Source organism: Phyllostomus hastatus, unplaced genomic scaffold (genome assembly GCF_019186645.2).
Source record: "Phyllostomus hastatus isolate PE091 unplaced genomic scaffold, TTU_PhHast_1.1 phas_contig_1, whole genome shotgun sequence".
In the NCBI taxonomy this organism is placed as follows: domain Eukaryota; kingdom Metazoa; phylum Chordata; class Mammalia; order Chiroptera; family Phyllostomidae; genus Phyllostomus; species Phyllostomus hastatus.
In genome coordinates this window covers 3,875,948-3,902,322 of record NW_025333498.1, presented here as the reverse complement: position 1 = coordinate 3,902,322, position 26,375 = coordinate 3,875,948, and the positions used below count along the sequence as shown (strand labels likewise).

Below are 26,375 nucleotides of genomic sequence, written 5' to 3'. Positions count from 1 at the left end.
GCCCCGAGAAGAATTAGTCTAACACTTCATCACTGACAAAGAGAACTACACTTGGAACCACTCGAGGAGCCCTGACCACAGAGGGCGTGCTCAGGGTGGATGGGGAGGGGTACCCCCTTTGTTGTTGAACTGAGACTTGTTGCCATGGTCTTTTTTCGGAGCTTGTGTGCAGTAGGACTGGGTAGGTAGGGCAGAGGGAGCCATGTAAAATTTGTCTGAATGGGGGCCAGCAAATACTGGTCCTTATTCAGTCTGGGGAAATCAGCAAAGCCAGAGATAATGAAAACAGTGTTCAGTAGAGTTCAGGGGCCCATGGTTAGGAGACTGGGGAACCAGGATTGGGTTGTCATGGGGCAGAGATCCATGCAAAGGGGAAAAGCCCCTCCCCACTGTATTATCAGCTTTTTCTTCTCCCTCTTTCATTCCCACTGATGTGTATGCTACCGTACTTCCGTGGATTCCCATCTCCATTATCACACCATTTGTTTGCCTTGATTATAGAACTCTGAAATTGCACATACCTCTTATCTCTAGTTTATCTCCTTTTCTTTAATGAACTCACCCTAGTCAGACTTTAATCTCCCTACCCCACTAAAACTGTTCTTTTCATGATCATCTGTAACAAATCCAATAGTGAATCTTGAATCCTCTTCTTCCTTTAATTATCAGTAGTAATATTTGACAATGTGACCAATTCCTTCCTGAAACCCATTTTTGTATTTGGCTTTCCGACCTCCATATCTCCCTGCTTCCCCCCAGCCTGCTGGCTGCTCCATCCGTAGCTTCCATGGGATGTACCTCTCTCTTTCTACCTCTGGAGCTGGGTGGGTCTGGGGGCCTGGTTCTGGGGCCTTTTCTTTTCTCCTCTGTAGGAGCTACCTACATCTGGCTTCAAAGTCTTCTGTGTGCTGCTGCTCCAAGATTTACGTCTCCAGCTGGACCCCTCCCTTGACCTCCGGGCATTTCAGCTACATTCAACAACTCTTCGGTATCTCCTTGGGTGTCCAAGCAGCATCTTAAACTTCAGTTTGCTTCAAACCAGACTGCTGGTCACCTCACTCCCTCTCCTCTTTCTCATCTTGGTCAGTGGCATAACCATCCATTGGCTTGCTCACACTGCAGCCTTTCTATTCCTTTTTTCTCACACTCTACATTCAATTCATGAATTGGAAGAGGAGAGAGAGGAAGGGCCACATAAACAGTTCAGTTAAATATAATAGCAGTAAGGTGGGAGTATAAAATATTGGTAGGTTCAGAGATTCTAAAGGTGTCACCAGTGTTGAGACTTGAAGAAGGAATCCTAGAAATGGGTGGCTCCTGAAGTGTAGTAACTAGCAACATGTAGAAAACAAGGCAAAAGCCAGTTTTGGCCATGGCACAGTGAACCATGGTGCTAGGAAGGTGGAAAGATGTTTGAGGGATATGTAGAACTTTTTAAAAAACTGAAACATTCAAATACCAGTTTACTTGAATCGTTGGGAGGATTGAAGGATGATGAAGGTTACTCTAAAGTAATAGGAGAATTTGGGATGAGGGCATTACTTAAAATTAGAAGCTTATGTGTCTGGAAAAATTGCCAATCTTGCATTTTTCAGGCCCCCAAATGGAAAACATTTTCAGCCTTGGTAAATATGTCTAAATGTGTGTGTGTCTATGCAAATGCAGTGTTTTAATGAATGAGTGGTGAATGACTGAATGTCGAAGTGACGTATGAGTGCAAACAGATGTTATGACAGAACCTCTAGTTGCCATTGGTGGTGTTTGTAATGTTACTCAGGTGGAGGAACATTTGATATGCAGTATACTGATTTTCAGCCATTATTGACTTTTGCAGAGGATGCTGCTTCTTTTGGATGTGAAGCCCTCTTCTTGGTGCTCGATGTCTCGATGCATGGGTGGTCAGCTGGAGGTCTGAAAGGAATACCCTCAATTATGTTAAGAATATCCTAAGTCTTATAGAAGGGTTAGCCTAAATTTAGCAATAGACAAATAAATTAGAATGTATATGTTTTCTAATAATCTTTTTTCTGTAGTTCACCTCAGTAGCCAACAGCTAGAAAGTGCCTGGTGGGAGGGAAGACTTGGCTGGTCCTCACCAGAGACCTTTGTCTTTTGGAAACAGGTGCGGCATGCTCTCAGGTTGCCCACGTAAGCCCTTAGATTGCCACTGGATGGGTCCATTTCCACTTTTAGGTTCTCTATTTTTATGAGGATGGGTCGGGTCACTAAGGGCTTATGGATCTTTCTTTAGGAATTGCTAGTTTTTAAGCCATTGCTTTGACACTCATATACCCTACCTCACATTCCATCCTACAGTGTTGCCTCTGCTTCTGTCTATGGTTATAATCGCTTTGGCCATTGCTAACAGCAGTGGCTTACGTGTCATTTGCTTATGTGAATAACATTATGGATAAAAACAAGGATATTCAAAATGGCAGAATCCTATCTGAGGTCAGAGAAATGTAGTAAAGAAAAATGTTGCTGAAGTATGAAGATATAAAGACACAAATTGCAAAATGAACACATGTAGCTATTTAAGGTTGCATGATATAGGTGAGTCATTGCTCTCTGGTCACTCACTTCCTGGAATGTGGGTGCCAGGAAGGAGGAAGTATGGAAATGTGTATGGATATTTGTTGGGCATTGTTCCTAAGATGAATAGAAATGGTGTATAATGCTTTGAACATTTGCTTCCTTTATATAATGTAACATCATTTTTGTTATGACAGTACCAACCATATCTATGATTGTGAATGCCATACTTTATCTTGTAGGTGTAGATAAGGTTGCATCTTAAAACATGAAAATCTTTGTCATTTTTTATATTTAGGGACTTCATCTTTTCTTTGTGGTTTGCACATATCTGGCATTTATTTTGAATAGAACATACAAAATCAAAATCAGGCCCTGGCTGGTGTGGCTCAGTAGATTCAATGCCAGTCTGCAAAGCAAAGGGTTGCCAGTTTGATTCCCAGTCAGGGCACATGCCTGGGTTGCAGGCCAGGCTCCCAGTGGGGAGCGTGCCACACACTGATGTTTTTCTCCCTCTTTACCTCCCTTCCCCTCTCTCTAAAAATTAAGAAGCTGGGAAATGCAGCCTTCCCATGTACCCAGGATAGAGACAAAGGAATGATTTACTGTATTTTGCTGTGTATCATGCGTACTTTTTTGCCCAAAATTTGAGGGAAAAATACGGATGTGCATTAGTGCACATTATACATTGGTAGTACTAATTCCCTACATTGGTAGTACTAATTCCCTATCTATTTAAATTATTTTATTTATGCTTATGTGTTAGAAGTGTAACTCTAGAAAGCAATAATGATATCCATATGCAAAATAATATCCTGGAACACAATCATCATTTTTGTTTCTAAATATAAATAATGAAAAATTGAATTAAAAAATTAAAATGAAAGATACTTTTTCTGAAAGTTCGGGCCAAAAAACGTGGGTGTGCAGTATACACAGGAGCGCGTTACACGTGGTGAAATATGGTCGTGTGCTGCATGGCATCTGCTTACTTTGTTTACTAGGATCACGTGTTCATTTCAGCAGGGTTGCTAGCTGTTGGCTAATTTAACTCACGGGTACCACGCAAAGCAAGCTTCTGCATGAATTTAAACATGAGTTCAGCAGTTTAATTTAGAAAGAAAATAATCTTCAAATATTTTTTCCTTATGTAATCCCAGTGTGTTTCCACATCTTCATTTTAATTTGGAAATGTGGAAATGCACATTAAAATTGTGGATTCATTTTTCATGTTTCTATTGTTATTCTTTTCCATTCACATTGCTGTTCCGCACAGAGACTAGTCACTTACTGGTTTATTATGAACAAAGCCTTTTAGAAGTGTCTTATTTGATTGCCATTGTTTATAGAAGTAGTTAATAATGTGAATGTTTGAAGATGTGTCTAAGTGATTTGATGGTTTCTGGCAATAGCTCTCTCAGTGATCCAATTCCCAAATTATTGATTTTCTTGGAACCAATATATTTATTAAGAGTTTTAGAAAATTAGATGCTGATCTCATCTAATTAATTCACATATTCATCTACTGGGAATTATGGCAAAATGGTTCCAGCCAGCTTTGAAATTTAAGCCAGTACAATGTTAATTTTTTTTAGATTCAGTTCTTTTCAGGGGTATGGTAAAGAAATGAAAATCAATTACCCCTACACTGGAGCATTTAAGTTGGGTTTGAGGACAACTTTAATTAAATTATTTTTTCAGATATGGGTGTAGTTAAAGATGGAAGGTGAAGAAATAATAAAATTTCAGAAATTATTACACAAGAATTTTAATATTCTTTCTGACCAATAAATTTTAATTTTAAGGCAGCAGTCAATTTTCATGGTGGGAAAAACAAAACTTGCTCCTTCAGCCCCAATAAATAATGTCACTTTGTATTTTCATTTTACGTAATATAGGTAGTAAATTCATTTTGAGATTTCCTTCCACATTTATACCAGTCATTCTGTTGTTAGGTTTGGTCATGATCAAGTACTTTGCAAAAATGCTTACAATATATCCTTCACATAATATTCTTGCATCCTGTCAATCTGGAAAAGTATACTTGTTTTTTGGTAAACAGTTTTACTGGATATAAAAGTTCCAGTGTATATATCTCTATGCATTTGTTAAAAGCTAATTATCTTCTTATATGTGTATGTGTGTGCATATATATAATATATACACACACACACCGGCTATATCTATGTCTATATCTTATTTTTCCTACAATACAGTATCTGTTTTTGGGAGTGATGCAGACACTGGCCCGCACTATCCGTGTCATTATGGATGAAATGAGACATTCACACGGACTACCGAGTCTGGTGGAGGAAAAGGGACAGCATGGCTTTTCTCTCAAGGGGAGCAAAAACCATGGCCTCCACCATGACAGGCCTTTATTGGGTTTCTCGGCACATTACAAGAAGGTCCTCATTAACTATGCACAGGTTCACTTTACGTGGTTACCTTTTACAGAAAACAAAGGAGCCAGTGCCACTAATCACATCACAGAAGAGGGATATTTGCAAATGAAAAGGCAAAAGTGGTGAACTGGTTACACTCCTCCTTGGAAGGTTTAGCATGGATTTTAGGAAGTTCTTTGCAGTAAATGTTTGCTACAAATCAGGGTGAGGGAGTTTTTAGCAAAAAGCAAGACTCAAAACGGCCTAGGCTCATTGTAGGCTTGATTCCTCGTGGGAGAACTTATCCGTGGGCGTGGGTCCTGTGCATCTCCGAGTGAGAGCTGGGCCCATGCCATGCAGCACGGTCTCCTACAGGGAGTAGACTAAATTTCCTACTTTCTTTGAATGGCACAAGAGGACCGAAATGGGCATTTTGCTCTTTGTGTCGCTGTTAATATTCATGGGTTGATGTACCCAAAGAAAGGTATGATTAAAAATCATTGTCAACCAACTCTTTGAAGGCATTAAATAGAGCATAAAAGTAGCATAAATAGTTAAAATAGGATTCTGTTTTATCATTAAGCCAGATGCACATTTGTATATTAGGGGTTTTGTACTCCCTCTCTTCTTGGAATGACCCCTTCCACGGTGTCTCTCCCTCTCTCTCTCCCCGCCCCCACTTCTCCCTCTCCCCATCTCTGTCTCTGTCTCTCTCTCTCTTTCTCTGTCTCCCCTGCTCCCCCATCCCCATGGCCCCCATGTCCTCTTCTTTACCTCCTTCAAGTTTTGCTCACCTGTTGTCTTCTTAGTCAGTTCTTCCATTGTTATTTTCTCTAATGGTTCAGGCTGCTCCCCTTTTCTGTCCTGTCCAGCACTTGCCATCCCTCTTGCCTGCTTCACTTCTTTCTCTCTTTCACCACCCTCCAGCATACTATACTTATTTTGTTTATTGCCTGCCTTCCCTTTCATCCTACCCATAGAATGTCAGGTCCATGTTCACTGTTGTGTTCCTAGTGCCTATACAGTGGCCGGCACAATACAGATAGTCAGTGGTATCAGTTAGAGTCAATAAACCTTTAATCACATGTTCAGAAACATCTGATGTTCTCCATTATGCTAAGTGAAATAAGCCAGTCAGAGGCAAATACCTGTATGATTTCACTCATATGTGGAATCTAGTGAACAAACTGAACTAACAAGGGAAATGAGGCCAGACTCATAGATGGAGAGCAGGATGACAGCTAGTTGGAGAAGGGGAGGAGGGGGATGGAGGGACTGAGTAAAAAGGAAAAAGGACTCATGGACATGGACAACAGTGTGGTGATTGCTGGGGTGAGAGGGGTATAAGGGTTCTAAATGGTAATAGAAAAAATATAATAAAGATTAAATTTAAATAAAAAGAATGTTTTAGAGAGAGAGAGAGCATGTGCAATGGCCATGTGGTGCAAAAGAAGCAGGGGATGTTCAAAGCTACACTTGACTTTGGAGACTACTGGAGGACAGAAGCAAAGAGGACAACGGGAAAGGCCGGAGAGTCAAGGGAGACTCAGTCTTGCAGAGCAAAGTTTTAGGCTTTGATCCTGAGGGCAGTGGGGAAGTGTCCAGTATTCTCCCTGCCCTCCCAAACCTAGGTGAGTGATCGCCTGCTCTTAGACATTTGTTTCCTGACAGATTTCTACCGTACAGTTGGGGCTGGGAAGCTCTGGACTTGGTACACATTCAATACATGTCCACTGTACAAGTGAATAAATGAGTGAGTAAAACACACACGGCCAGGTTGGGGCACTTTTGGTAACCTCCAAGAAATTCATCCTTGCACATGTCCTTGAACTTATTCCTGTTTGCTCTTGCCCGAGTCTTCTATAGTTAACATAAAGATCTTAGGAGAGAAAGAGAAAAAAAAAAAAGAGAGAGAGAGAGAGAAAAGAAAAACCCAAAAATCATGTTCTATGTCTTTTTATCAAAAAATGAAGCCAAATTGTAAAGACTTTGCTTGGTATCTTAGCTTGGTATTTAGTAACTTATGCAAAAAAGAACAAAAAAATTCAAACGGCATAATATAATTTTTAAAATGTAGGAAAGAACTTTATATGTTTGTAACAGGAAACAGTGAACTTATTCAAGTATGATATGTAAGTATATAGTGACAATGTTACAGCTAAATATTTACAGACTAATTTGTGCTGTCAGTAGAATTATGGATGGGTGTTTATACTGTGAATGTGAATGAAGAATTTGTAAATGGGAAGTGTTTAATTCTGAGGTTCCTTTCAACTCTGAAATTCTATAGGTATATATATATATATATATATATATATATATATATATATATATATATATATATATGATCCTCCTTTTTAAGAAATTTGTGGTATATTTTAGGAAAAAAAATTAGAAACTTTTTTTATTGTTATTGAATGACCAGTTTGCTTCAGTTGTCCTGAACAACTAGGTAGTAAGGTGGATGTGGGGCCATTTCATTCTTTAGGGTTTCTGAAGTCATAGTCTAAATTAGAGTATATTGAGGATCAGTTAGTATCTAGATTTAAAGTCTGGTTTTCTCTTTCTTTGCTTCATCAACAGTGTACCTGTGACAGGAACTCTTCTTACCAAGGTGGAGGTGTACCTGAGAGGCCTTGTCTTATTTCCTATACAGGAAAGAGAAGGCAAATGTTTTTCAGTTTTCTTTATAGAAATAAAGACATAAGTCCTAACTCTTTTTGAGTTAGTGGTCTCTAAGATTTGGGTTATTCCCACTGGAGACCTTAGTGAATGGAACAGGATGTTTTCATTAGCACATGCCTCTTTTTCAGTATCTCCACAAGAGATACTGAAGAGTCCTCTCTTAGAGGTGTACGAGAAGAGTCCTCTTAGAATTGACCTGAAAGGAGAATAACATTGGACCTTCACAGGAGAGGTGGGGCATCCTGAGGCTGGTGACAGGTTAGGGGATGAGGCATGGAATCGAGAGTGTGTAAATAAACACAGAATCCATGCCAACAGCCATGCATTCAGAGTTTCTGTTTTCATAATACGAGGCAGGGCAATAGCCTTTCAAAGTTCCTCAGTGTTGCTATAATTTTTAAATTGTATTCTTTTTATTCTGGAAAACCTTTATCTATCTGCTTGCACACTGAAAATTTCTCAGATTTGTGATCGTTTAGAATATTACAGTCTTAAGTGAATAAATGAAAAATTTCTGGGCAATTGCTTTCCTTAGATAGCTCTATCTACACATCTACCCACCCACCTATTATCTATCCATCTATTATCTCTCCCAGCACCTCCCCCTCCAAAAAAAAAGAGCAAAACAAAAAGAAGGGCTGTACATGTATGCCTGGATTTTAGTCACACCAGTTGTGTTATTTGGTCTTTTATAGTTCAAAAATGTGTGAGAAATATGAATGGGAGCTAATTATTACATTTCCTCACATCGAAAGTTGACTGACAGCATGTTACTGTTTTATAGCCAGTATTATAAAATAAGTGGTTTTTTAAATGTCAGAGCAAAGGAAACAGTATAAATGAGACCCAGGTGAGAGTTAACACCACAATGTCTTCTATATTTATTGAACTTGGATTTTTCATTTCCTTGTAGTGAAAACAAAAAGGGAAATATAATTGGTTTCAGCATTATTTTTGCATGTAACATCAAAGCACTTGAGTTGCTCACAAGAAGCAAAGTTTTCCTTGTCAGTTAGGTTTAAAAGGGGCTTCTCTTACGGGATTTATGATGTGAAGGATGTCGTCGTGAGCAGTACTTCCCAAAATACCCCTGCAGAAACTGGAGCAGTGAATTTCACGTAGCTTCTCCTTATGTCACCTCACCATGTGGACGCAGAGAACGTCACACCAAAGTGAAGTTTATGGAATCCAGCAAATCTAGTGGAGCTATAAGCCACCCTGGGCTGCTCAGTAAAACCACCATAAAATTCTATCATAATCTGTAGAGTATGGGGAGAGGGGAGTGAAACATCAACGCCTCAGGTTATTCCAATGTGCATCCAAGGCCAAGAACCACTGGGACAAGCACCTAGCTTGTTGATGGTTTGGCTGATTCAGGAGCACAAGGAGGCAGAGAGAGACTGCAGTGTGTGTTTCAGGGGATGCTCTGCAACAGTTTTGTGTGTTTCTTTGTTTTCTGTGTTCTCATCCTTGGGCTTTGAGTTAAAGGTGATTTGCAGATGAGCTGAGGCTGCATTCTCTGGAAAGAACCCAGAGTACACATCCTCTGGTTTCAGTAAAAGACAGAGTGTTAATTTTGAAATCCACTGAGTAATAGGTTGGCTGTCATCATTTTATGAAAATTGAGGAAGCGAACCTAGACTTGTTGGAGTAGATGGCTCCCTCCTGTCTATGGAGAAGTGGGCCATAAGTCGTGACAAATAGAAGATTCCCCAGACTGGAACTAGTGTATGATGGTGATTAGGCAACCATGCAGGGTGTGGGGGTGGTCCCAGTCCTTGAGCCTGGGGTCCCTGAGTTATTGCAGAAATTGGTATTTTCTCGATTTGTAGGTATTTGAAGTACTCATACTTGGAGACAGCAATTGTGTGTGTGTGTGTGTGTGTGTGTGTGTTTGCTTTGTTAAAAACCTTATACAATACGGTTAGGAACCATAGAATTTTTTTTAGGAATGGAAATTCCCTATTTGATCGATTGTTCATACAAATTGCAGAGAAGTTTTTCATCAATAAGTGTTCACAGTTCCAAAACCAAATGAGAAATGTGGCTTTGTCCCAAATTTTCTCCTCTGTCACTGAGGCTGCTATTGGCATATGAAAAGCTCCATCAAGGGTCATTTAGCTTCATTCTAGGACACGTCACTAAGTTGATTGGATTCAACAGCATGGCAGGTCTCCACGGCAAGGAAGACACACGGGAGAGGGACAGAAGATCAATCACTACAAGACTACAGTTTTCCCAGGCATCTTCCAACCAGGTTAAGTTGTAAGGACTTAATGTGTTATAAGGACAAAACTTCAAAACTTAAGTTTTTGAAGATGATTGGTTTGTTCAACAAGTTTCTGAGTGTTCCAACTCTGCAAGTTCTGTGATTTTCTGGAGAAAATCTGCTCTGATGAACATAAATTCTGGGACAGAGCCACTCTGCCTCCTTCCAGGGAGGAGGGCTTCCGCTGGAGGAACAGAGGGACTGCGTTGGATGACTCTTAAGAGGCAAGGTAGAAGGTGAGCCTTGAACTTGAGGGTCTGGAGAGCAGAGACAGCTCGTTTTCAACAGGACCCTTTCATCAGCCATCTCTGGAAATGACTGTAATTGCTTTTACCTCTTAGTTCAAGAACTACCAAGGTCCTAGAGTGTTAACTCCTGCAATGTAACCATCTGTTGGAGAAGAGTTTAGGCAATCATTTGCCTTTGTCTTCAAATAGAATCTGTGTGGACTAGCATTAGGGAGAATTGTGGAATACTTAGAAATAATCTAACAAAGAATTCCAGCTACAGAGTATAACATAGATTCCCATTCTTTTTAACTTTCTTCTTTGAGTAATTTAAGTTCATAGAGCTTTTTCTTTGTAAACATATGAATGCACTTACATATGCATATTTAAATAACATTTATTTTGATCTCTCCTTTATTTGGTTATTTATAAATAGCCAAATAAATGTCATAGACTTTGAAAATGTCATACATTATTTTTTGTCAATTTCTTGCATGAATAGGAGACAAGACTGTTAGGGTTCATTCCCCAAATTTATTCTGAGCATATACTGTATCAGGCACTGAGGTGATGAGTCTCAATTCCTGCTCTCAAGGGACAGAAACTGTAAGCAAAAAAAAAAGTCTTCAAAGTTAAAGCATGGGATTTTATAGGTATATAGGCAAGGGGCTTCCACAACAACAGGAGTCATCCAGGAGCGCTTTCCAAGAGAAGGTGTTTGGAGGGGACAATGGGCCAGAAGGCGGGTGGGCAGGGAGATGAGCCAGGAGGACTAGCTGGCTCCTGAGAGAAGGGCTTTGCTGGCTTTGTGATTTGTAGCACAAAGCTTTTAGTGATTGGATTCTGCATGTGTGGGTTGCCTGACTTTGACCTCTCTGTGTAACCAGAAACCAGTCTGGATTTACATAAAGGAAGTTAAGTTCAAGATTTTTGTTAAGATAGAAGCTTGTCTTGAGCTTGTATTCTGCAAAAGAACATAGACCAGCACTGTGCCTAGCTCTCAGGAACCCAGTACTGGTATGCAGGGTGCCCTGGGGCAAGGCCTGCTGGCTAGGGCCTCCCATCCTCCCCTGCTGATCCAGGAGGGCTTTTGGACTTTCTTCTTAGTTTCTCAAAGTTTGGTGAATAAGGGTCAAGTCTTTATCACCCTGCAGGCATGTGGTAATAAATGCTAACTGCCTGCTTGCTGATTTGAATGGTTCTCTCAAATATGTATGTGATCTGTGTATGAGACATTTTTAGCAAAGTCTCATCTTGTGGCCAATTTGCAGACGTTGACATGGCTTAAAAACTTGAAAGCAGATGTTTGAGCGCTCCGTATTTAGGTTCATTTTGGAGCTCTGCTTTCTGTGTGATGGTGTGCTGTATGAGTGGTTTCTGACTGCTTTGTTAGTGTCAGGGCACTTGGCGTATCAACATTAAATCCTTCTCTAGCAGTAGCAGGAGCTCACGGCACTGCTGTTTCATCATCCCCTACCTCACGTCCTGGGCCAGCCTCAGGGTAAGAGCAGCCAGGGAAGCCTGTCCAGGAAGGAGTGACCTGTTTGCATTTTAGAACGAGGAGCATTTCAGGCAAGTCAGCCTGCAGGCCCAGTGGCATATGGTATTTGTGGCTTACCCATTTTCATGTGGCCACTTTGAAGCTGCTTCTTAAAGGCAGACATTATAACATTTTTTAAAAGAACACATAAAAATAGTAACCAAACACTGTGCAGAAGGACCTACTGGCATCTTGGGCCTTCCTTATCTTACTGTTGATGCTCCTTCCCTAGGTTGGGGATCAGGGAGGGAATGGGAGTGGGGACCTTCTGGAATACATGCGGATGAGGAGTGGTCATCCTTTGACCACACCAGGTCTCTCCAAGGGGCTGTCAGTCACTCCAGGCCTGGAGCCTGCTTGTTCTCTTAGGGGGCTTCTGCTTGATGGTCTGATTCACAGTCTTTTGATCTCCCTTCAAACACTAAGTTTCCTTCTAAAATTAAGACTTACATATGGCTGTGTAGTAACAGAAATCAGGTGGTGTTTGTTTGGAATTCCAGAGGAAATGTTTCTGCACTTTGTCCTTGTCCTGAATTTGCAAACCTTATTTGAATAAGTACTTCTTCAACTAAGGAGTGTGGTGGGGAGGGTCCCCTGGGGCATGTTAGGGTCCCATCCTTGAGGTCCAGACTGCCCAGGGAATCCTCAGACACACTTCTAGCACTGCTCTGCTGCCTCAGCAAAATAACACATTGATTGCACTTCAATCAGAGTGTGCCCTAGAACCATAGTTCCGGAGGATAGGAATGATTCAAACTTGCTTTGAGTTTTAACAAGTTTGGGGAAAAAAACTTTAGTACAGAAGCACATAAAAGCAGTAAGTTAAATCTGGCTGCAACGAGGGCAGGATTAGGAATGGTAACTCCTAATCAGAGTCCTGGTAATGACAGATGCTAGGTTTTGACAGCGTTCTCTCAAGACGGCTGGGAAGGTGTCCACTGGGTTATGGACTGCTTCTTTCGGAGTTACTGGGGCTCAGGTCAGAAGTGAAGAACTTGTCTAAGGCAAAAACACTAGTGATGGAGAGGAGCGGAAGGGGTGGATTTAAAAGGTGTTTGGTGCCTGGAAGAAAAATAAGAAGCAAATTTTAATTAAAAAATATGTATCCCCAAAATACCAATATCCCTTTCATGCATTAGGGAAAAGTTTTTTGTTGTTGTTTTGTTGCTTTTTAGTTTTGGGGAAGCCCCATAGACCAAGTGAGTTGTCCTCAAATGACTAACTTACTGTCTAAACACACAGAATGTTTGTTGAATGAAAGAATGCTCTTAAAATTATTTCCAAAATATTTCCTCCCTGACAGCATTATGATATGAGTTTAGGTATTAACCAGAAAGTCTTAATTATAATTTCATCCATTCACTTTCTTCCCTCCACAATAATATGTACCACCCCAGACTTCCCATGGTGTATCCACAGTGGTCTGTGCGAACGCGAGCGTGTGTGTGTGTGTGTGTGTGTGTGTGTTACACATATATATCTGCATCTATTTATGATCTGGCATCTTATCAGTATCTGTTGATTTCATTGACTTTTGCATCCACTCTGTGAAGTGGTGGCAGATCTCACTCTCTAAAATGTGAATAGATTTGTGACCTTGATTCCATATGGCAAGCTTAGCCTTACAATCCTTAACTGGGTGCCTGCTTCCTTCAGACACCATACAGGGTGTTTTATAAACACCCGCTGCACAGCCCTGTAAGGCTGGAAGCACAGAGCAAAACTTGAAGAAGTCGGTAACATTTTACTGCTGCTCACTGCCTGTTCTCTGCATTTTTGAAAAAGGAACCAAAGCAGCATGTGACCTGGGGTTCCCATTCAGATGCCATCTCCATGCAGTACCTTCCGAGGTAACTGCCAGATTTCTCTGCACTTCTTGGGTGCCACACAAGGCCCCCAGTGCAGCATCTTCTGTTGTGGGTGAACAGCGCTGTGTGGCACCCCTCAGCTGCAGGGAAGCTGAGACCCACTGCATTGCGTCCTGTGTAGGTAGCAGGCACTTGGGGGCTGTCAAAGTCAGATGGTACAAAGTGGTTTACATTTGAATGTTGTGAACACATTCAGGGGTTCCCTTAACTGAACAGCTTATTTGGGATGTGGAAGTGAAGTAGCTTAGATCAGAGCGTGTGTTTTTAAAGTCAGACAAAGATAAAGACACCCAAAGTGGCATTCAAGGTGGCACATTTTTAGACTTTAAGAGGAAACAACATCTAACTGACAAATCAGTTAACATTTTGAGAACTTGAAATTATTTTTTTCTTTAATGAATAAAATAAGCCCTAAGGAAAATTATAAACGCCTTTGGAGTAACTCCTCTTGGGAATAGATGTTTCCAAGAACTTCACTGCATTTAATAAAAACTGATTATGAAATTAATTGAAATAAGCTATATTGACCCACAAATTTGGAAAGTATTGTGTTGCAAATTTGTTTTCATTGTATTTACTTTGAACAGAAAGGGCTATAACACTGTGTAACACTGTGTATTATTCTTACGAATTGGGTAATAAAAGATGATCATTGGTATTCTTTTGTTAAAAGAGATACTAAAAATACTTTATGGGCTTATTGAATTTGAATTAAGAGGCTGATTGTCCCTTTGTTCTTTTCCCCAAATCAGGTGTGTTTTGTTAATTTCTGGACAAGGGAAATAACATAATTTCCTTCTTGCTCTTTGTGACATCTCTGCCTCTGTCCTTGCACATGCCTTGAGGTTCATAATTTGCATCCTGGGGGGAAAGTCCCTTTTCCCTTTTCTGAATGTCTTTAGGAGATTGCTTGCTGATGTGTTAATTACCTTCTCATGCTCCCTTTATTGTGGAGTGGGTACAGGGTGGGGGGAAACTTCAGTGTCTTTCCTGTTAGATTTTAAGCTTCTAGGGGACAGATTCTCTTAATCACCACCCTTAAAACCCATGTACAATGTCTCTTATACTATCTCCTAGGGAACCCCAGCCCTTGTGGATATTCTCTTATAGTCTCCATGTACTGTTTCATTTCCATTGTTGGGGGATTATTTTAAGATAGTAGTACCATTCACACTTTATTAATTTGTGAGGTAAGATCTGTAGCAGCAAAGACGGAAGCAGTGGAATCTGCCTCTTTGCTTTTGACTGCTTGCCAAGCCCGAAGCAGGATGCTGCCCCTGTGACGGGCTTTCCCGCTGCGGCGACTTGTGCTCAGGGCTCCGTGGCAGAAGGAAGTTCTCGGCAGCACAGCAGAGCTGCCAAATTCCAGAGAGCAGCTTCCAGGCCCTGAAGGCAGATGTTTCCTCCTTACCACTTTCATATCTCCTCCTTGGCATAATTTAGTCTCTCTAAGTCTCTTATCTCTTCCTGATGCCTGTCTCCATACCTGGCTTTTGTAATCCACCTTTGGAAAAGAGCCACCCATTGGCCGAGTCCATCTTTCGATCAGTCTCCAGGAGGAGGGTGTGTGCCCTGTCTGGGGACTCTCAGCCGGCTGGCCTTGGACTGGGTAGCCTTGAGGACCGCCAATAGGGTTTTGATAATGATCAGCCCCTTGGGGTTGGAAGAATTTGGGTGTGCCCCAAAGCTTCTTCATCACAAATGGATTATAAATAAAATTTCTAAAATCTTGAAAGAAGATTACCCCTTAAGGGCTCTCAGCTGTTTGTGTTGGATTATAATTGGCAACTAGCTTGTGACTTTTTGAAATAAAGAGCGTTGTACATTCTAATTAATTACACAGGATTTCTGTTGTTCCTTGAAACACAACACATGTGAGCCATTTTATGTAAAACATTCAGATAATGGGATTGTTGCCTTCTTGGTGGTTACATGCATTTGACTGTCAAGATTAAAACATATGTTTGAGTGTCCCATTGAAATATAATGAGAGGCCTGGTGTACATTGGTTGGCACCGACTCACACAATGTGGTGTTTTAAAACCTGACTTTTGAGCTTTATTTGATGTTTTACTGTTGTCACTTCAGAGCAGATGTCACCTTAAAATGATCAATCTCTGATGAGATTATTTATTTCTGCTTCGTAGCCAATAGAAACAAACCTTTTCAATTATGTAGCCAAAGGAAATTAATGTAGATACTTATGTTTAGGATACAAGAATGTATATGAACTTAGAAAATTTAGTGTTGATAAAATAGTCTTAGAAGAATGACTGTAGCTCATTTTAAAGATACTGTGTCACGTGCACTCTGCTCTGAGTTATGTCCTGGCATGGCATCCTTCTTACACCGAGATGACACTGGGGACTGCCTTGACTTTAGATGTGTGGAGAGAAAAACAGAACACAGGTTTTTTGAGTGATTGATTCTGCTTGGCATGTCTTTTTCTGCCTTCAGCCTATCCATGTCTTTATATTCTCAGTGTGACTCCTGCAGGCAGTGTTTGAATGGGTTTTGCTCTCATGTCCATTCTGGCATCCTCTGCCTTTTAATTGGAGTCTTTTGTCTATTAACATTTAATGTAATTATTGATGTGGTTGCATTGAGGTCTACCATTTAATAATATGTTTTCCATTTGTCTCCTGTGTCTTTTCCTCTTTTCCTGTCTTCTTTTGCATTATTTTATTCTTTTGTTTGTTTTTAGAATTACATTTTAATTTTTCATTTTGTTATTTGGTAGCTCTGTATGTTATTATAGTGATTATTCTAGATATTATAATATCCATTCTTAACTTTTGGGGATCTGTGGAGAGTTAATATTGTACCACTTTATATAAAATAAAGAAACCTTGAAGCCCTTTAGGTCTGTTTGCCATCCATCTTAACTCAGTTCTGCTCTTTCCGTTTGGTTCCATATTTCTCCCTTTACACTTCATAGTGTGCATTTTGACTGTGGCCATTTATTTTGAAGAGAGGCTCACTTTTGTTTCTTACCTTTCCTTGTTCCGAGGCTTGGATGTTAGGGACGCTTACCAGTCAGTGTTGGGCTGTGGGGGGACAACTGTATTGTTGTGAATATGTGAATTCACCATGTTTGTATTGGCATACGGCATGAGTGCAGTGAACCTTTCCAACATAAAAAGTTATAGCTTTCTTTAATAAATAACTGTAAAGACTTATTTTTTTGAAATTTACCTTTAAGATATGATAGGGTGAATGTTTGGTGGAAGGGCATAAGACTAAATTATCAAGGTAATATTTTTCAAGTAGGTGAATGTTTTCTGAATTATGACTACGAGACAATGATAAATATACATACATCTACAGTAGTACTTTATAAGGAAAGCCAACATTGTGCCTGTCCTTAAAAACAAGCAAGCAAGCAAGCAAAGAAAGCCCCTTAAGGTGACCGTGCAAACGATACCACACACAATTCCTTTTCTCTTTTTCCTTCTCTTCTGCGTGGACTACGTCAGCCCATGACTGAGTTCAATGTAGAATTAGAAATGGGTGGAACACTTGGAGGCTAGGAATTTTTAAAAGCATATTTTTTTGTTGCTTAGTTTTAGAAACACCCAGTTTTTAGGGCTGAACCAGAGCGGGAATGGATATAGTGGAGATGTGTAGATCTCAATTGTGGATGAGAATTTTGAGACGGAGCTATTTTAAGACGTTTAAATTCTGTAGCAGAATTTCCTGTGTGATTTGAAAGTGGTGTTTTAGGAGTCAAGATTGAATGAAAAGGGATACCATTTTGAGAGCTTGTCTAAGAAGAAGAAAAATACATGAAATCAAAAGGCAGAGACAGTTATCTAAGTTCAGGAAAGTTTTCCAAGACAGAATTTGTTCTGTTAACCACTTTGGCTAATGGAGAAAACTGTCTGCAGGTCCTCGGAATAGAGTAGACTGCTTTAGCAAATGATTTCTCCTGTAACTCTTCAAGGGAGAGCCAGAGAGACTGAAAAATAAGGATATGCTTGGAAGACCATAAGCTGTAGGTGGTGGTGGTGATGTAGTTGACGTCAGAGCATCTTCTCTGCTTTGCAGTGCAAGTGAACTAAACTGAGAAAGAAAGCGGTGGGGTGAGGGCATAGAGTTTGGGGAGAGGAACCCCACCTTTGCCCTTGATGGCCACGAAAACAGAACCACTGTGGAGATTAACATTCTGAACAGAAATAAGATGGAGGAGGAACATAAATACCAGCCAGATAATTTTGAACACGCAACCCGGACAGAAAATAACAGATGAGCCCCAAACCAGACTTCTCGGACCTAAAAGCGATAGGTCCAGCTGTTTGGGAACTTGCTGTGGACACGGTGTTGGGAGAGTCTGGCTCTCCACGAGCAGCCTTTGAGCTGATCTGGAAATGAAGGGGAGACTTGCATTCGATGTCAGCCTGTCTCTATTCTTAGAGCTCAACTAGAGGACAGAAGAAGTGGATAAAACCATGCTCTTGATGTGGTCAGATAAAAAACATGCTTGCCCTTCACGTTATTGTCATTATATGATAACAAACCATTCATTTTTGTGCTTGGTAAATAGCAATGCTGACATGTTCACAAAATAATGCAAAGCATATGGGTCACAACTGTTTTTAAGTAAAAACTTCTCTAAAGACTTATTTAGGTCCCGTAATTATAGAGTGGGCTGGAAGACTGGCATGTGGTTTCGGTTTGTAGTGGTAACTGTTGGCCTTGGTGATGGGACGAGCTGATGCTGTCAGGCAGGAAGAGCAGGATCGGGGTGGGGCTAGGGTCCTTCCGGGCCCACCTTTGCTCATTTCTCTAAGCAGTGAAGTCAGGATCGGTGTCCACATGAATGCCGGTCGTCCAAGCCAGTTTCCCCCAGTGCTTAAGTGCTTCAACTGGTAAATTTTTATGGCAATGTGAAATCAGGGCTCTGTAGGACCCTGAAAGAATAGTGATCTTTGTTAGCATTTATTTCATATTGAAATATACTCTCCATTAGATGAATCTGGCTCAGTTTGGGGACAACAATGAAGTATTTCTGGACAGACAAGAGCAAATTAAGTGTTCACCTTCGATGTTTTGATTTGAAGTAAACCCACAGCAGGGTCACGGTGGTCTTCTGAAGCCTATGTTTGCACAAGGATACATGTGTGCACACATACAATCATACACGATTATTCATGTTAGAAGTAGTTTTGCATCCTTTGGGATCTAGTAATCGTGTAATATGTAACCTGGATTGTAGTCCCAGGAGCACGGGGAAGGGCTGAACTAACCAACACCTGAAGAGGTTGGCGAGTGTGTATGGTCGGGAAGTTCATGTGTATGTGCCCTAATGTGCTTTCCTGCCATTTCTGGCCAGTGATGACCGTGCTAGTGGCATCTCTGAACTATTGTCTGGAGGTGGAAGGAGTGGGAGGGGTGGGGAGGGAGAAGGCTAAGCAGCGCTTTCCTTCCCTGCATGAAGGTCAGGGAAGAAATAGATTTCCTGTTTACCATGCTCCATGGAGCTCACTGCAGTCATGACTGCAATGACTCTGGCAACACTTGGAGAGAATCCACTCGTTCATTTGTTCAGCATCTGGTATTGGTGATGTCTCACGGTCATAGGTCTGTGGATGGAAAGAACGCCTGTGCCCAGAGGAGCTTACACGCTGGGAGGCGGTTCGAGGTATGCATAACTACTTGCAATACAGAAAGATTCCAGACATTAATCAGGGCTTTATCCCTTTTGAAGTACTTTATACACTTTTATTTAATCATCTAAGCTAAAGCACGTGGCTCCATTTTCCAGTGTGCACATGAAGAAACCAAAGTTCAGCCAGGGTGAATGATGGGAGGTCACCAAGTTGGTAAGCTGCGATGCACACCATTACTGAGGGCGAGTTGTGACTGTTTGGCGGGGAGAACGTGGGCGTCTCAGGTCACCTCTCAGCCTCGGACCATTTTCCTTTAAGGAAACTGGCACTGACTTCACAGAGTGATTTAAGGATCAATCTGATTATAAATACAAGAACACCTTGCTCAGCTCCTGGCCCATGGAAGGTGCTCAGTAAGTTGTTGATATTGATGGCTCCACACACTTTCTGAAGGAAAGTCAGAGTCCTTGATTGAAAGATGCACTGTCGTCTGGTTGGCCAAACTTAAACTCTCCCTATGTCCCAGCCCTTCCCCTTCCTCCAGACGGGTCTCTCTCCTGTGCACCCAGTGGCCCTGTGATTTGCAGAGATGGTGCAGACCAGTGGGCGGGAGCAGGAGTCGGTTCTGGCTCCGCTGTGTCACAGGGCAGGGTTACCTCACTTTCTGCTTCAGCTTTATCATCTGTGGCTGCAATTAATGATCATTTATTTTTAGTAGTTGTCATGTCTAAAAATGATTAAACATGAAGTGTTTGGGGGCAGCGCTGGTACCCCTGAATACTGTGTCCTTGGGCCACTGCCCTGCCTACAGCCCGTTGATGTGGCTTCCAATCACCTCCAGTCTCTCTCTCAGAGTCTGCCCATTTCCCTCATTACCCTTCTGTCCCTTACAAAAGTTTGCCCTCTAGCAATTTAGGACTGCTCTGAATTTACCTTTGTTTTCACCTGAAAGCCCTTTGTCTTGCAAATGAACTCTTTAGGACTGTTTTTCCCCGACTTCTAGGATTCTTGAAGTCCCTGTCTGGTTCTGCAATATTTTGCACATAATCTTTATGATTGCCCTTATCTTACTAGTTGCCATTTTCTCTCAGTATCTCTCTTTCCTGCATTTGACTGAGAACTCAGGAAGGAAGGGATGAGTCCTAATTCTCTTTCCATTTCCAGCATGTTCCTGACGCAAGGTATACTCTCAGAAAGTACATGCTGATAAATTAAGTACAAGAGGAACTTTCCCTAATTAAATACATGATCATATTGTCAAAATTATTTTTCATTTAGGCTAGAGAGAGCAAAATTCATCTTATTATAGTAAAGTTTGAGGTGGGGAGGGTCAACATGAGACCTGGCCTGGCCTTACTTGGTAGACCTTACTTACTTAGTCATCACAGGGCACAGTGAGAAGCTTGAGCAGCTGGGATTGAACAAGAACCATGGCAAACCCGGAGTACCATTTGCCTCTGGTGGACCTTACAATTGCAATTTTGCAATTGTAATGGTGAAGGCAGTGGTTCTGTAGTTAGCTTCGTAATGGTGATATCACCTATTTGGTATATGACACCATTTTTCTAATGTTTAACACATTTTTTTCCTCATCATTTTGAAACTGCAATGGATTGTCCTGAAAAATCTCAATATTATCCAGTCATGGACACGTAATGTAACATTTTCCTCCTTGGTTCCCCGAATTGCCCAGGTTTTAATAAATTGAGCCATAAATACAGCATGTGTGTTAAATACAGCATAGCTTTATTTGGAGTACAATAAGTCCGTACCATTTTGGTTCATTGAGAATGTGTGGAAGAAAGGTAACATGGGCCACAGAGGATGGATGGCTTATTCACTTACCTTAAGAATGTGAAGGAAATAAATGACTCGGCTTTCTAAGCTAAAGTGCCTTAGTCGCCCTTTAAGGGGCCTGTAGTTGCATTTGATAAACACGTAATAGTGAGCTTGTTCTAAGGACTTTCCATTGTCCCCTGCAGCTTTGCCCTGTCAGATGAAGCATACCGATCCCTGCGAGATCAAGATAAAGACCAGTGTATTCTCATTACTGGGGAAAGTGGAGCAGGAAAAACAGGTAAGACCACCCCGGACAGCCTCACTTTCTCCCCTGGAAGGCAAAGGCTGCACAGAATGACCATAGCAAAGAGGGCAGGTGCGGCTCATCAGCTTGAAGCTGTGCGGGGCCATTGAGGGATCCTTTGTGGCAGGCTACTGAGGTCTCGGGCCACTTCCCTAGGGAATGCCAGCTTATCGGGGCCTTGGGAAGCTTCTCTCTGCTGAAAAGTGAGGGAAGGCACCAGGAAAATGGGGGATTTCACTCTGGAGAAATTTTTCTCTGAAGCCTGAAGAATTGAAATTTTTGTATATATTTTTAGATGGACTGGTAACCTCCCTCTAAAACAAACCCCTCAAATACAGGAATTATGCTTTTTCTCTTATGCTTGAGTGAGACCACAATTTTAATTTTAACACATGGTGCTCAGCTACCTGGAAAAGATAGAAAGAGCTGCTCTCTCTGAGCCCAAACTTAACAGGTTAAACCTGCTGTTGGCAGTGGGTGTTTGACAGAACCGATGAGTTCATGAAGGAGGAGGAGGATGGTGAGGGAGATGGTATTTTCGTAACTGTTTCTTCTATAAAATGCTCTTTTGTAAAATTAAAGTGTGGTTGACATACTACGGTATTTTAGTTTCAGGTGCACATCATAGTTATTCTACCTTGTATATATCCTGTGATGGGATCACCTCGGTATGTCTAGTCACCGCTGCCTGTCACTGTACAGAGTTATGATGTTATCGACCATATTCCCTGTGCTGTACATTACATCCCGAGACTTATTTACAAAGTATTCTTGTGTTATAGCTAAGGCTGTGATAATTGCTCATTGATGTTAGTTTGCCAAAGTGGGATTTAAACATTCCTACTTTCTTGGCTAGTTAGTTATCAGATTAACAACCTTGACTTCCTAATGATCCCCATGCACGTTTCAGTCAACTGATGAATCCGTTTTGTTCACAAGCCTTTAGTAAGATTTGTGCCTTTAAAGCCTTACTCTTTGCTTTGGAGTGCCTTTTCCTTCTACACCTATTCCTTCCTCCACCTCCACTTTCTTTAGGGATAATACCTCCTCTCTTCGATAAGCACGTCCAGCATCCTTCCGGGAGCCTGTGTAGACATAGTGCCCTGTCTCTGCAAGGTTGTGCAGGTTCTGGGCTCTGGATGGGCAGAATTGGAGGGGGAAGACTGGCATGTAAGAATCGAACGTGTAACAGAAAGCATAATCGAATATAGTTGGATTTTGGTTATAGACCATCTAGAATGGGGTCCCCCCAGGGACAGCCACACTCCCTCTTCTGTAGTGATGGAGGGCTTGCTGCTTTGTAAGGCAACCTGCTGAATTTGCCATCAGGTCATATTACTCTGGAACCATCCCAGTTTGATTTTTCTCTGAACCCTCCTATCCAGATCTCATGTACTCTAAATAAAGCTGGAAGAGTAAGACTCGTCCTTGTTTTTTTTCACCCCCTGTATCTCCCACATGAAATCCATGTTCTGATCTTCTCAGTCCTACCTAGAATATCTCACACCAAGTAGTTTCTTCCTTTTCATTGTGTCCACATGGAGACTCTAGTCAAAGCCACCAACCATTGTTTCCCTTGAGTTCTCTTTGTAGTGTATCTAACTGGTCTCTCCCTTTCCCCTCATGCTACCTACAAGCTCTTTTCAGAGACCAGAGTGACATGAACACTGGTTGATACCCTTGGTTTTATTGAGATATAATTGACATATAACCTTGATAACCTTGTATAATTTTAAGGTGTACGGTGTGATGATTTTATACACACACACACACACACACACACATAATGAAATGCCTGTTGCCACACTCATCACCTCACATAGTTACCTTCTTGTGTGTGTGTGTGAGAACCTTTAAGGTTTACCTTTTTAGTGTGTGTATATGTGGGAACTTTTAAAATTTACTCTTAGCAACTTGTAATCATAGTCTTAGAACAAGCCACACCGCGTGGGCTTGTTTCCCAAGGTTCTCCGAGGTCTAGCTCCTGTTTCTGTGCCTTCCCCTCATGCTCTCCCTTCCTTCAATAATTGCAGCTCATGCTACGTTTCATTAAAAGTTTTATTCTCTATTGTAGATTGCCAATAGTTCATTATTTAGAGTTTCCCATACCTTTTTAGATCATTTATCTGGATATGGGTTCTTACCTATATTTCCTCAGAAGTTTGTGGTATTTTTGGCTGTTCAGAACTCTTTTTTTTTTCCTCTTAATTAGGAATTTTAAGAAGACATTGGTGTCTTTGGGGAAAGTTTTTGCCCCTTTTCTCTCACGGACAAGTTCTTCCTTATGAAACAGTATTAATTCTTAGAAGCAGTACCACTTCTTGTTTGTTTCCAAGTCGGCCCACAGAAATGGAAACAAAGCGAGTTAAAAGCGATGTCCTTTGTCAGACAGCATTCGTATGGCTGGTGTGTCTCATGCCACCTACCCTACCCCGATCCTTTCGACTGTATCTATGAGCCTATATTTTTATTTATGCACGAGAGAAGAAGAGATGAAAATATTCATAAGCCTATTAATTTTTTTAGGTTTTTACTCATTCTTGGTCATGACTAAAAGATATACAAGGTGGGGCAAAAATAGATTTACAGTTGTTTGTGTGGAAAGTAATAACAATAATTAATGAATAATAATATAAGAACAAACCGTGTTTCATGTACTCACAACTATAAACCTACTTTTGCCTCGCCCTGTACTTTCTGAGGGTTTGATCATATCGGTTTGTTCCTAAGTGAGCTGTCAGATGGGGCTGTGGTCCCTGGTTTGATTCCTCTCCCCTAGTTCTTCATCCCTTTTGGAACATGTGCTCCAAGAAGACAGTACGTCCATTAACTTACTGTGTCCATGTGTGACCTCCTCCTGCCCAGAGAGTGAGAACCACACAGCTTGGCTTGCTCATGGGGTGTGGATCCATCTCCTGCTGCGCCCACGTGTCGTCTATTGAAGAACTGAGAGGAGGTTGCCGGTACTCTTTCAGAGGGTTGGCATTCATTCCTTTCTGAGGAAAGCAAAACCAAAACCACCTCATTCCTTGGTGGCAGTCTAGTGGCATGGAGTTCATTCTTTTCTGTAGTTTTTTCCCTCTCTTGATATTTTCCTACCTAATTACTTTTCCTGTTGATTTCATTGTCCCATTCACCACTTGAAATCCTTTCTAACCTGTTATTTTCCCTGGATTTAGTCCTTCCTGGATACTCTGCCCTCTGTCCTGAGCTGAACAGTAGATAGCTCCTTCTCAAGCCCTCCCCTTTTCCCTGGTAGCGCCATTCTCTTAGAGTGCTAACAGGGTCAGGTGCTGCCCCAGGCAGGCCGCTGCAGGGGGCGCCCTAGAGCAGCATTTCCCAAACCTGCCGCTGCCCAGCACCAGGTTCCCCCTGCCCCCGATCTGGTGCTGACCCATACCAGAAAAGTGAAATAAAAGAAGACAGAAAATTCAATCTCTAATTTTTTTGTTTTAGTTTCAACAGAGAAAATGTTACCAGATGACTACAAAAACTTGTAAAGGCCCGCTCCCGTGTGTAGAATAGTAACAGTACGTGGACTGGCTGACTTTGAGCGGCGGAGGTCCTTGGACCATGCATTGAATAGTGCTGCCTGAAGGTCGTTTGAAGTGGGGCTTAGTTTTGAGCTGCTTCAGCTGTAATTGTCCCTGAACCTCCTGGGGCCGGGAGGTGGACACTCCTTACAGCTGCTGTTTTTAAGTATTCACTCAGCTAGACTCTTTGTAGCTGCTGAGCCCTTCCTTTTCCGGTATAGTTTCCAACAGCATCTCCTACTTCTCTGCCCCCAGGGACGTTTAGTGTTTTGCTCACTCATTCCCATCTTTTTTACTTTTCTTTTTCAGTTTTAAAAGCAGCGATAGAAAAGTTGCTTCAAATTTTATTATGGCTTTAATTGTACTAGACTATAAATTTGAGCAAAGCATAGAATTTTTTTGTTGTTTAATACCTCTGTTACCTGGAGATTTCTTATGGGAGAATAAAATGATGGGAAATTGTATGGAGATGGCAGCGGAATTTGGAGAGGGAGGTCAATCTTATTTCTTTGGGGAAGAGGGAAGTTGGGCCATTTTCGAAATGTCAGATGTCCTTATTCACTAACATTGTGTTTTGAGTACCTGTAGTTATTAAAACTTTGGGTTAGTAAATAATCGAAAGAAGAGAACTAACATTTATTGAGGGCTCAGAATGTGCAATGTACTTTACGTACAGTATCTCTTTTCAATAAAAATCTTTACATGTTAGCTTAAATCACCATGTAGTATCAGTGGTCTTATTTTATAAGAAGTGATCATTGAACTATGTTGTAAGCCCCTTTTGGTAGATGATGATACTATTGGTCTTAAATATTGGAAGCACTCTTGGAGATACTGCAGGTTTACGTAATGTGAATACTCAGAGAGGTGTGAGCTTTTGAGCTCTTTGGGTCACTATTTATTTTGTAACTGGTGTGCTAAATAAAAAATTCATTATGCCTCATAATGGTGCCCAAATAGCTCTAGGCCATGAGCTCACAATTTACTGCTGTGATGCAAACAGTGTGTAGTAGAGACCCATGCAAGCACTGGTGGGAGCAGAGGGAACCATCATCCCTATGCTATTCCAAAGACATCAGAGTAAATCTTGGGGCCTGACAATATGATCCTGACATGAGAAAGCATTATAAATTATTTGGTTTCTAATTTTACAGTTACATCAGTTTCTAGGAACTCCTCAGCCATCTGCTCAAGAGCCATGAAGCCTGCCTTGCTCATTAAGCCCTTTAGTTCTGAACCCCCGGTGACCTTGTGCTGCTTCACATGTGTGGTAGTTCTCTGACTCTGCCGTGACAGAGATGTCACTGACTTCATGTAGCCTCAGCACCAGTGAGTGTTTTAGAACGCTGAACATGTCCATGCTGAGGCACGATAGCTAAGCAAACTTAAGGCCAAGACATAGTGAGCTTTTGTTCTGTTTTTTTTTTCCCCATGTGAGAAAGGCCTTTTTTGACCAGCATGGTCTATATGAATTATCAGAGATTTGGTGGGGGGGCATCTCTCAGAAGCAAAGCTACTTATATACATATGTGTATTTCGATAAAAATGTCATGACTTCTCTTGGAGTAGAGGCTGCATTTCTCATGGCAAGACCCATGCTTTTGACCCATGAGCATGACAGTGCGTGGCTGCCTGTCGGGCCAGT

General features: G+C 41.3%; 1 protein-coding gene across 5 annotated transcripts in view; it reads left to right on the top strand.

The window, feature by feature from the left end:
* The window catches only part of MYO1B (myosin IB), a 165,463-nt gene that overhangs the window by 56,821 nt on the left and 82,267 nt on the right, over positions 1 to 26,375 (top strand). For all 5 annotated transcript variants that reach the window (XM_045859193.1, XM_045859359.1, XM_045859445.1 and 2 more), the window contains one exon: positions 21,097 to 21,191. In XM_045859193.1, the coding sequence (XP_045715149.1) occupies positions 21,097 to 21,191 (95 nt within the window). The remainder of the gene's footprint in view (positions 1 to 21,096; positions 21,192 to 26,375) is intronic.